General features: G+C 37.6%; 1 protein-coding gene and 1 non-coding gene across 2 annotated transcripts; both read right to left on the bottom strand.

Moving 5' to 3' along the window:
* Nucleotides 1-2,135: 2,135 nt before the first annotated feature.
* Nucleotides 2,136-7,298, bottom strand: LOC143537220 (cell division cycle protein 48 homolog). The gene is made up of 9 exons (XM_077031037.1): nucleotides 7,234-7,298; nucleotides 6,963-7,131; nucleotides 5,337-5,565; nucleotides 4,474-5,240; nucleotides 4,172-4,393; nucleotides 4,027-4,098; nucleotides 3,663-3,944; nucleotides 3,050-3,409; nucleotides 2,136-2,638 (listed from the first exon to the last, which is right to left on the bottom strand). Exons 1-9 carry the CDS (start codon nucleotides 7,272-7,274, stop codon nucleotides 2,351-2,353), a joined length of 2,430 nt encoding a protein of 809 aa, XP_076887152.1. The 5' UTR covers nucleotides 7,275-7,298; the 3' UTR covers nucleotides 2,136-2,350.
* Nucleotides 7,299-10,498: 3,200 nt separating this feature from the next.
* Nucleotides 10,499-10,571, bottom strand: TRNAF-GAA (transfer RNA phenylalanine (anticodon GAA)). Its single transcript has one exon. It is a non-coding gene; the product is annotated as a tRNA-Phe (tRNA).
* Nucleotides 10,572-12,432: the final 1,861 nt, after the last annotated feature.

Raw genomic sequence — 12,432 nt, 5'->3', positions numbered from 1 at the left:
GCGCCCGAAAAATCGCGCCCACGCGCCTGAAAAAGCGACTGGAATGACCATGTTCTGTCACGTCACCATAACTTCTTGCACGTCCTGACACAGTCAGAAGAAACCGTCGCACGACGTTTCAGAGGTTTGGACTGTTATCTTTTCACCAACTCTTCGAATTTCAAAATTCAAAAATTTGAAAATATTAAAAAGTAAGCGGGAAAATACCCCTTACCCCTTGGCAAGCAAGTAACCGTAAGACGGATGCGGGTACAGTGTAAAGGCAAAACCCTTCACATACCTAGCACCCGCAGGGAATTGAAGCCAAATAAACCTTGGCAAACAAGTAACCGTAAGACGGCTGCGGGTACAGTGTTAAGGCAAAACCCTTCACATACCTAGCACCCGCAGGGAATTGAAGCCAAGAAAACCTTGGTGAACAAGTAACCGTAAGACGGATGCGGGTACAGTGTTAAGGCAAAACCCTTCACATACCTAGCACCCGCAGGGAATTGAAGCCAAGTACCTCGGCAACCAAGTAACTATAAGACGGGTGCGGGTACAGTATAAAGGCAAAACCCTTCACATACCTAGCACCCGCAGGGAATTGACGCCAGGAATACCTTGGAAGTAAAGTAACCGTAAGACGAGCGCAGGTACAGTGTTAAGGCAAAACCCTTCACATACCTAGCGCTCCGCTGGGAATTGAAACCAAGAAGGATCTTCTGGGCAATGCTTGCGGAAACGGAAATAACATCCCCGCATAGCGGGAACGTCGAGAACTACGTTGTTTGAAGCTCCAGGATGGAATTGGTGGTCTTAACATAATTGATCACTATGTTCAAAACTACCAAAACCTCATGGAAAATACATACAACTGGGACTCAATGCTCCTGACTTGCGAGGAGGTTACAGACCTACCCGCATCATACCCAAAGACCAAGCAGGAAACTCGGGCATTTCTGCAAGTGACAAGGACTTCCGCGGAAAGAATCCCCATGGAAAACCTTACAAAACCCTTTTCAAAACCCTTTGCTCAAGTCCAAAAGTTCACCTCACTTTATTAAACACTCATGAGAAGAACATTGGACTGGGGGGACTTGAAGAGGTAGGTCCCAGCAGAGCCCAGTTGGACCCGCAAGACTCACCTTAAACAGGGACGTCTGCGCAGAGACCAACTGGATCCGCAGGACCAACCATGCTCAGAGACGTGACGTCCTTACGCGCAGTACGCAAGCTGGTCCCGCAGGAAATGCCTCCCAATGGTGAAGGACTCCGCCTGTCCCCGCAGCCTCGGATACAAGCCATTAGGGAAGGCCACCCGCGCAGCATGGCTACACGCACAAGGCACTTAGCTCTCGATCATTCAGTGTCACCTGAAGGAATGAGCCAAGCCGGGAGCAATCCCGCACAGAGGCGGGAGGGGGAATACTCCCGCCCAAATAAGCCAGTCCGTATACTGAAGGATCTTTTACTGTACCTGACGAGGTATGGGCGAAAGATCTGATCAGAGATACGACAGCTCACTGATACAGTATGGCGAGCAGCATGATCCTGTACTGTATCACTATTAGCCGCTGCCTACTCACCAACTACTGTCATACCACGTGCGTAGCCGGCAGTTGGTGGAAAGGGAATAGTACACAGCAGGCCTGGTCACTATCAGCCGCTGCCTACCCACCAACTACCAGCAGGGCACGTGCGTAGGCTACTGTTGATGAACATGAACACTGTAGCAGCCGGCCATACCTCCTTGGAAACCTACCTTCGGCTATAAATACCCCAAATGGTATGATCATCTGAACACATTATTACATTACATTATCTTATATCATCATATTATACCTGATATCTGCTCTAGCAATCTCTTAATATACTTTTATATTTAAAGAGCAATCTAGTCTGATTCTCACGCCGGAGGGTGGTCACAAGGAGGAACCCCCCCCCTTCTCAGTGACGAGCTCACGGTGTCTGTTTTGCAGGTTATCAGAAGAACCATCTTCAAAGGGTCTAACCCCTCGTGGGAAACAGCTATCCAACCCCCAGGTTACCAGTAATCTGTCAGGGGTCTGGTTAGTGTTTCTTCAATGGTGATCCTACACTTACATATGTTTATTGGTGGTATTCTGTTAACCACCATTTTAATAACACATCACATATCATGACTTGTAAATAAATTTAATTGCTTACTTTGATAACAAATGAACTCAGTTTGAAGGACTTGTTTCCATTATAAAACAAGTTAAAACATAAATAATCCATCAAGTGATAATGCACAAGTCATGCAAATGAATAGAAATCCACAAATTAAACACCCAACAAGTCTACTTTCTTCTTCAAGATAACAACTTTGACCAACAATTTACAAAACCTAACTATATAAATCATCATCATCATTAGCTCCACCAGCCGAAGCAACAAACGGGTCCGCCCCACCAGACGTCGCTTCCGAGAACCTAAACTCTGACCCAAATCCCCTCGACTGCTGCAGCGTCTGAGCAAACGCCTGGTACTTCCTAATATCAGCATCACTCACACTCCTGCGTGCGTATTTCATAGATTCCTCAAAATGAGCCGCCTTGATCTCCGCCACATCATCATCAATATCCTCATCCATCGAGTCGGGATTTTCACTCCTCTTTCTTTCCCTCTCTATATCCTGCCAACACGCATAGCAAAATACACATTTCCCGATTAATCACCCGACATGAAACCAAACATGTAAATTAAAAAAAAAAAAAGAAAAAACTATATTACATATTTCATCCTTCATGCATATAATATATATACCAAATGCATGTTAGGTCCCTAATCTTTATTAACTACACTAACTGGTGTTAGATTCTCAGCTAAATCCCGAGTTAAATGACCAATACGCTCTTACCAATATAATATAATATACTATTATAAAAATATATTGGTCATAAGGGCATATTGGTCATTTACCATGGTGTTAACTGAATATTCTAACGCCAGTTACTGTAAAGGACTAATTCGTCCCTACAAAAGGGTATATACATAAAAGATGAAATTTGTAATTTACTCTAAAAAAATAAAACGAAAAGCTTACTTTCTCGATGTTCTCTCTAATTGCATACTTGCAAGCCCGTTGACATATTTCAGTAATATCCGCCCCACTAAACCCTTGAGTGTACTTAGCAAGTGCTCTCAAATCAACATCTTTAGAAACAGGGGATTTCCTCATTGCGGCTTTGAAAATCGAGTAACGTGATTCTTCATCCGGTAACGGGATGTAAATGAGTTGGTCAAGACGTCCAGGTCGAAGCAATGCCGGGTCGATAATGTCGGGTCGGTTAGTGGCTCCGATGATAAAAACCGTCTTTTTAGCAGACATCCCGTCCATTTCAGTCAACAGTTGGTTTAGAACACGGTCAGCAGCACCACCAGCGTCTCCAGAACTGCTTCCTCTCTGCAATAATCATCACAACACAAATTTAGAGGGGTGCATGAAACTGAAATAACTGATCCGTTACAAAAGATATAACTGGCATAATCGAACCACACAAAACCCAATGGTTTGGTTTTATGTTTTTTTAAACAAAATTTCCAGTTCGGTTTCGGTTTTGCATGCACCAAAAAAAACTGAACAAAACCCGTAAAAACCAAACCGAATTTTAAAATCGAATCGAACATGTGTTCATATATAAGAGAGGTGTGATCACCTGAGTTGCAATGGAGTCGAGTTCATCAAAGAAAAGGACACACGGAGCCGATCCTCTAGCTTTATCAAAAATTTCCCGAACATTTGCTTCACTCTCACCGAACCACATTGTTAGTAACTCGGGCCCTTTGATACTAATAAAGTTTGCTTGACATTCATTTGCAATAGCTTTTGCAAGAAGCGTTTTGCCACATCCAGGTGGACCGTAAAAAAGAACTCCTTTCGATGGTGACATTCCAAACTTCTCAAATTTCTCAGGATGCTCCACTGGATATTGAACCGTCTATTGCAGATATAATTCAAAAAGTTTAAATACACACGATAAAATTATAACATAAAATAGTTATAAAGTCAATAAATGTTACCTCTTGAAGCTCACGTTTGACATTCTCAAGTCCTCCGATATCATCCCAGCTAACATTCGGAACCTCAACAACCTATTTCAAAACAAAAACGATTAAAAAAATGTTGAAAACAACATAAATTCAATATCTCAGCATATTAACGTACGGTTTCACGCAGAGCAGACGGGTTGCTAGTTCCAAGAGTAGTCGAGAAATGTTCATTTGTAACCGCCATTGAATTCAGTATCTCAGCATCAATCGATTCATCTTCCAAATCAATAACATCCATTTTTTCTCTAATACATTGAAGTGCAGCTTCAGTACAGAGAGCCGCCAGGTCAGCACCAACATATCCATGCGTTTCTTTAGATATCTTCTCCAAGTCAACCTGCAAAAAGAAACATAATTTCTCGTTACCGATCAACAAAACGTTTATGGGAAGTTAATATTTTGATAAATCATGCTTACATCTTCTGAAAGCTTCATGTTCTTCGTGTGAATACGAAGAACCTCAAGGCGTCCGATTTCATCTGGGACACCAATATCGATTTCACGATCAAACCGACCGAATCGTCTAAGAGCGGGATCAATACTGTTAGGGCGGTTAGTAGCCCCCATAACAATAACATGGGCCCGCGATTTCAATCCATCCATAAGTGTCAAAAGCTGTGACACAATCCTTCTTTCAACTTCACCGTTTGTCTTCTCTCTCTTTGGAGCAATTGAATCAATCTCATCAATAAAAATAATCGAAGGCGCGTTTTTCTCAGCCTCCTCAAATGCCTTTCTAAGATTACTCTCACTTTCTCCCGCCAACTTCGACATAATTTCCGGCCCGTTTATGCAGAAAAAGAAAGCTCCGGTTTCATTAGCCACAGCTCGGGCTATCAGTGTCTTACCCGAACCAGGTGGTCCGTATAGCAAGATTCCTTTTGGCGGCTTGACTCCAATAGACTTGAAAAGTTGCGGGTGTCTTAACGGTAACTCGACTAGTTCACGAATCTGAGCCATTTGTTTTCTCACACCGCCTACATCATCATATCCCACCTCATCCAAACGGTCCTCGTCGTCTCGCTTAATCGGTTCGCCCTCACAGAATATTTCAGTGTCTGGAGCCACGACACAATATTCACCCAGGTCGGTCTCGATTACTTTAAACTCGACGCTGCGCATACCTCCTCTCACAAGAAAGTGGTCGCCTTTTCTAACGGGCCTGTATGCCTCCAAGAAATATGCTGCAAAGATTGGATATTTAATAATATGTTTTAGTTTAGACTCGACTAGTGGATAATAGTATAATACTAATCATAATTGGAAGGATGAAAGCTTACGTTTCAGATATGCATCAAATAGGTCTCCTGTGACACCTTCAATGGTGTCATCAAGTGGAAGAACATGGATACGTTTTCCATATTTCACATCCGGGCATTGGTGCACTGACACAACATCACCAAGCCGAACTCTTAGGTTAGTTCTAATAACCTTGTTCATCCGAATCTTTGGTTCATCACACGTTTCATCAGCAAGGGCAATGCAAATCGTATCCCGTCTTTTCTTGCCCTGCAAATAATATCAATTTAAGACAAAGGTACTATCTATAAAGGTACAATGAGAACAGTTAAAAAAAAACCAAATCATATATTCCAACTATGATAATGATATATAACAATAAATGCTAAGTAGCATATTCTCACGCCGATACGTGTAGGGCTAGAAAAATCTGACACGGAGCTGTTAACGCGACATGAAACAGAGTTTAAAAAGTTTTGGTTTGGGCTTAATAGGTTTCGTGTATTTAACAAGTCAACACATTTAACACTTCTTTAAATTCGTGTCTAAAGCTGATTATATTAAAAAAACCAAAAAACAAAACAAAATACATGCCCTACTTGGTTTTACGCGCCCTTAGCCCCTTACAACCATCACCTTTGGTCAATACTTCAGTCATACTATTTATCGCAGGTTATCGCGTTGTGTAACCTGTTTCCAAATAGATTCGTGTTCGTGCTTAGCACAGGCAAACGCCAGTTATTGTGTCGTGTCCGTGTCTAGCACAGCAATGGCGAAGTTTGGACCAAAAAACCGAGAGGGCCAGACGAAAATACGTATAAACTATTTTCATAAACGGAGGGGCCAGACTCAAGTTTTAGGACGAAAACGGGTAATTTACACTACATGTATAAAAATTTTCGGACGAAAACAGTTAAATTTACACTGCTGAGGAAAAAAACATAGGGGGCGTTTTGCGCCATGTGGCAGGTGCCAGTCAGCAAAGGGTGGGTTTTTGTTTTTGGGGTGTAATGGTGTTGTAGCCCAATATATATACATATATATATATACATATATATATATACATATATATATACCACACACAAACAATTATAATAATGAAAGCTGGGCGAGTAATATTCATCGCCCCCACCCCCCACCCCCACATTTATCGCCTGGGGGGGGGGGTGTTCCCTCCAAAATTCGCCCCTTCTCGCCCTATATTGTCGCCCAGTACATATGCCCTAAAGAAGCTAGCTTCGCCCATGTAGCACAGGTAATCGTGTCTTATCATGTCAGTCATAGAAAATCACATCACAATACACAACATAACATTATGGAGAAAACTTAATAACTATAATAATAAGAGTTTGAATCAAATACAAATTATATTAACATGCTAATTGTAAGAATCAATCAATCAATCATGCCCAGTAAAATCCCACTAACAGCAAAGCTGCTAATTGTAAGAATCAAGTAGTGTAATTATATATATAACATAGTGTAATTATAGTGTAGTACGATGTGATTACATAATTACACTATGTGTATATATAATTACACTACTCGATTCTCACAATTAGAACGTTAATTTAATATGTACGACAACTTTATACAACAATAAGCCTAACTAACATATTCTCAACCCGACCGATAAACCAATAAGAATAAAAAGATAAAAATCAAACCTTGATCAAGATTGTATCACCACGGAAAAGCTGCAGTTTCTCCATGGTAGCAGGGTGCATAGCAACAACAGAGTTATCATCATTGACAGCCTCATCAACCACCAGTCGATTCGGCGATTTCTTTCGCTCCAATATAGCTGTCGATAAGTCCTTCTTCGATCCTCCTTTCCTGCAAACACAAAACACATCAATTCATAATAATAATAATCAGGTTGAAGTGAATCAAATGTATAATTAATATATAAATGAATAATATACAGATGGAACGTACGGATCGGATGAAGAGGATGATGATTCAGGCTGGTTTGACATGGTGGATTGGATTTGCAGAGAAAATAATAAAAGACAAGAGATGGGATATTATTATTATTATTATTGTGAATGAATGTGATGAGATATAGATATAGATATAGATATAGATATAGATGTTGGAGTGTGTCTTGGGCAACAATTTATGGACAAACCAAACTAACTACCAACCAACCGTGTCAAACCAGTTCAGTTCGGTTTGCTTTTAATTTGTTTAAATTAAAAGTTAAAATCAAACCAAATTGAACTGGAACACCTTTTATGCTAAAATTATGTTTGACAACGAAATGAAATATTTTAAGTCACAAAGGCGAAATCAGAACATTTTGTCAATTAGCTTTGGATCACTAAGACGATGTGGGTCAGATACAAAATATTAAAACTCCTGAATTCGGAGGAAAAACTATACAAGGGAGAGGTAGCAACTAGCAAGTGAACATTCGTCTGATTAAGAACTCGACTACGATATGTTGTTACAAATGAACAACGAATAATGATGTCGAAGTATAACAAATTATCATAATTTGTAAAATTATCATATTGTTAATTTTAATTTACAAAAGTAAATATAAAAAATAGCGTTATGATGTTTATGTGATGTATCTTGCTTTTATATATGTTCAAAAAATGTTTTCGGATAGTAAATAATGAAAAAAAAAATCATTATCTAAACTAGTTGGTTTCTAAATTGGTTTTAAGTCTTTTGACCTAAAACCGGTCCCAGAATGACCCAATCTGGTTACCGTCTTTTGACTTTTCTAGTTCATTACTAGAACTGGTATACTAAAACTGGATGAGGATAAACACCACAAACGATTGCATCGGTCCCCAAAACTGAGCCACTGGTGAAAAGATCCATATGCATTCACTCGTAGCCTTTCTTCACATGGACCTGTCTTCAAAACCCCAACATACAATATCACGCAATGGACTATAATATTACAATACAATGTAATAATAATATACCATACAATAAACTTACAATACATTGCAATGGCATGTTGACCATACAATCTAATAAGTAATCATAAAATCATAGATCTTTATTAAAAAACTAAAATAAGCCTTTATATCAAATTATATTATACTCAATAACATAATAAATAACATAATAATACAATATATTATGATATGATATGATGATACGGTATGGCATGACATGATACGTATATTAATATGAGTCATCATAAGTAGTTTATATTTATCTAAATAGAAAATAACTCCATACTTCTTAACCTATTATATTTTAATGTGTTCAAACATGACTTTAAGTGCACTGAAGATGACATTCTTGGTCGTACTATGGTACTCTCAATCTATTGAACCCCTTTTATATATTTTTTAGCATGTTTCTAATTTATTGTTGATGAAGTATATGTTGTAGGTTTGCAGACATCATACGTTTTCGCTAACAAAGGATCGCTAGTGACCCATCGTATTCGGACTAAGAACCAATATGATGGTATTATACCTTGTATAACTGATAATGATTGCAATAAACGTTGCGAGAGTGGTGTGGGATATTGTTTCAACCATATATGTGGTTGTGCTTGATATATTACTATAAAGGATAATAAATCATTAGTTTTCTTTTATAAACGAGTGTCTTTATGCTAGAGAGTGTTGAGCGCTAATGGCGAGTAACGAGTAATCGTGTTGGTTATCGAGTGTTAATGATAATGAAGACGTGTAGCGTTAACTAATGAATTTAGTCTTATTTTAAACGGTTTTTACTAGTTTATGGTTCGGAACGGTTTTTGAAACCCAAAGCCAAATTTTCAGCCTTTATATTATTTGAGCTCAAAACATACGTATCTACAACCCTACAACCGGCTGTGGTAAGTTATAGTTGAATCATCTAATGCGTTTTTAGTTTGAAAAGTGGACTTGTGGTTGTGGATAGAGGTGGTTAATAAAAAATATCACTTTCTCATTTTTTTATTAGGTTAATTTAAAAAAAAAAATTCTAATACGGATGGGCCAAATGGATGAGTTTAGTTTAAAATAAGCTTATTTATTTAATTCTATAAAATTAGCTTAGTTGTGTTGTATTTGTTTTAGTTTATAATAGTTGATTTCGGTTTCATGTTTCGATTAAAATTCAAAAATATATAAAAATCACGTTTATGTTCTACAAAAATTAGGTGACAATTCTTGACAGTTGATACAATATGAAAAACAATTAAACAATACAAGTAGACTATTTTTATTGGTGACCTGACTGACCTCTTGTGACACTATTTAAAAGTAAAAAAAGATATAAAATCCTTTTTGGTTCACAACCTAGGTTACAACCCACCAATTTAACACATGATCAATTTAATATTAATTTTTCTTTTTCTTTTCAAACTATTTGTTTTATATAAAATTTGATTTTTTTAATAATTTATATTATTTTTTTTAATTTAAAAACACATTATTGTTTAGTTTATTTCTTCGAACATTTCAGTATAAAGTTTATTAATAACGGATACTTTTAAAAATATGTATTTTTTTAATATGAGTATATATGTTTTGTTTTGTTAAAACTTGTAAAAGTTTAAGGTTTAGGTTATTAGTTATAATAAATTTTATAAAATAAATTAAAACTTTACTAAGATATATGTAATAAAAAAAATTAGTCTGAGTTGAGTTGTGAATAAAAGTGAAAATGGGTTGTGTGAGTGGAAGAGATATAAATTAGTTTTTTTTTTTTTTTTATTAAAAGTTGGGTTGTGAACTTGGCTATGCAGTCAATTTCGGTGGTATATCGATGGTATCTCGGTATCGTTTCTCATATGAAATATCGGTCAGAATCTCAATACCGATAATATCGACGATATTGACCGATATTTGGCCGATATTCCCGATATCAGTGTTTTAAGTCTTAATTTTCAACTTTTAGTGTTTAATGTTGATGGTTTGAGTCTTAAACAATTCATAGTTACTACAATTGTAAGTGTTTTGCAACTTGCAAAAGGATAATTTATTAATATTAGTAGAGTATACTGAATTTTTAGTGTTAAATTGCTATATATATAAATTTTGCATGATATTAAAATTACTGATATCCCACCGATATCTCACCGTGATAACCGATATCTCAAATATCGGTCGTTGATCGAAATATGACAATTTTCCTCGTTAACTGCCTAGGAACTTAAGAATTAGGATAGTCTAAAACTACAACTAAGAAAAATACATAAATACAGAACCTTAAACTCACAAAAAAATAAAAAAAAGTATTATGCGGTGAACGTGGATCGAACACGTGACCTTCAGATCTTCAGTCTGACGCTCTCCCAACTGAGCTATCCCCGCTTCACATTTACTCCATCCCACCACCAATTTACATTCATCTTCAACCATCAAACAATTATCCCCGATATTATTAATTCAGCTTTACTTCACTCATCATCACAAACCACCAGTACAACCATGGAAGCTGAAAAACCCACCACCACCACCACAATATGCACCGTGGTCTCCATTGACCACACCGACTTATTCTACACCGTCTGCTCTTCCTGCGACCGTACGCTCACGGACTCCAACACTACCTGCAACCGCTGCACCACAACCACAAACAATAAACGCCTGTTTCGAGTACTCATGTCCGTGGTCGTCCTCTTTGACCGAGCTACTAGGGTTCTCTTTGGTTGTTCTGCACAAGAGTTATTTCATCTCACCAATATTAATCCGTTCTATGGTATATATTTATTTTGTTCGTTTATGTTTGTTCGTTTAATATATGGACGGACATAAACTGACTAATTGCTAAATTAGGGCATGTTTGGCTAAGCTTTTTGTTTTTGCTTTTTGGAGGGGTAAAATGTCCAAAATGACCCCCCAAAAGCAATAAACTGAAGCTTTTTTGTTTTTTTAGGTATTTTAGACATTTTGCCTCTCCAAAAAACAAAAAGCAAAAACAAAAAGCTTAGCCAAACATGCCCTTAGTAGGTCTTTTTTTTACTCAATTCACTTGTTAATGTTTTAACAAATTTGTTGTATTAAACAAAAATATTTAAAAATTTTGTGGTCCATTGAGACCGTGCACTTGTGTCGTGTGGCGCCCAGTCAACAAATGAGGCGATTTATGCCGTGTGGCGCCCAGTCAGCAAATAGTGGGGTTTTGTAGCCCAGGGGGTGGTGTTGTCGCCCCCAAAACCTCATTGCCACCCAAACTCCACGCCCACTACGCATAGTGTAAATACCTGTTATACCCATTGATCCTCGGATGGGTATGGGACGACCATGAGAGGCCGCTTTCGTTCAATTGTGTTCGTGAACGTTCAGTATTAGCCTAATAGGTTAGTTGTTAATGTTGATTTACATTCGTTCGTTTACGTCCGTCCGGTTAAGTTCATTTACATGTATTTGTTCGTTTTTCTTAAAATTTTACTATTTGTTTTATTTTGTTACTTTTTACTATCATTGTTTTGAAATATTAATGTTTATGATTACTATGCTAAGCTTTTTTGTATATTGTGTAGCTTACTTTCGGATTTTTGAGTGGTGTGTTGATTTGATGATTATTATTCTCATATTGAAATATGTTCATTTGTGTTCGCTAAGTGTCCTTAAGTGTTCGGTTACATTAGCCTGTTTCCGTTGGTATCTGTTTACGCCCGTTTACAAAATTAACATACGACACTAACGAAAACGAACAAGCTCAATTCCTTGACGAACGAACACAGACACGAAATTCACTTGAACGAACAAGCTCAATTCCTTAAGTGTTCACGAACCGTCCGTTTGTCCAACAAAAACTTAACGGACGAACATGAATAAGGTGTTGTTCGATTCTGTTCGGTTAGTTTACATCCCTAATTTATATCATTTAACGTTATATAACTGTGTGCCGTAATTTATGGAAACAGGTGAGGCTGCAAGTAAGATTCTGGAGGGGGAGATGTTGAAGGTGACACTTTCAAACCCTAGAAATGGCAATGCACAGCATCAGCGTGTTGTATCGGTTGTTCCGTTGAAGTCAGGTTTTCGCACTGTAATGGATACTTTAACCGAACTATATGGAGTAAGATCTGACCGTTAATTTTTCGCTATTATTTCATTATGCTGCAATATTTGATCACAGTTACAAATAAATAGCATTTAAAATTAATATCATAATTTTATCATATCTTGTGTAGATTCGCCTATTACACATAGAAAACATTCTCTT

Source organism: Bidens hawaiensis, unplaced genomic scaffold (genome assembly GCF_021521415.1).
Source record: "Bidens hawaiensis isolate Kalapana, Puna unplaced genomic scaffold, B.hawaiensis_p1.1 tig00011151_1, whole genome shotgun sequence".
In the NCBI taxonomy this organism is placed as follows: Eukaryota; Viridiplantae; Streptophyta; class Magnoliopsida; order Asterales; family Asteraceae; genus Bidens; species Bidens hawaiensis.
The sequence above is the reverse complement of the archived record's forward strand: the minus strand, read 5'-3'. Positions and strand labels throughout refer to the sequence as shown.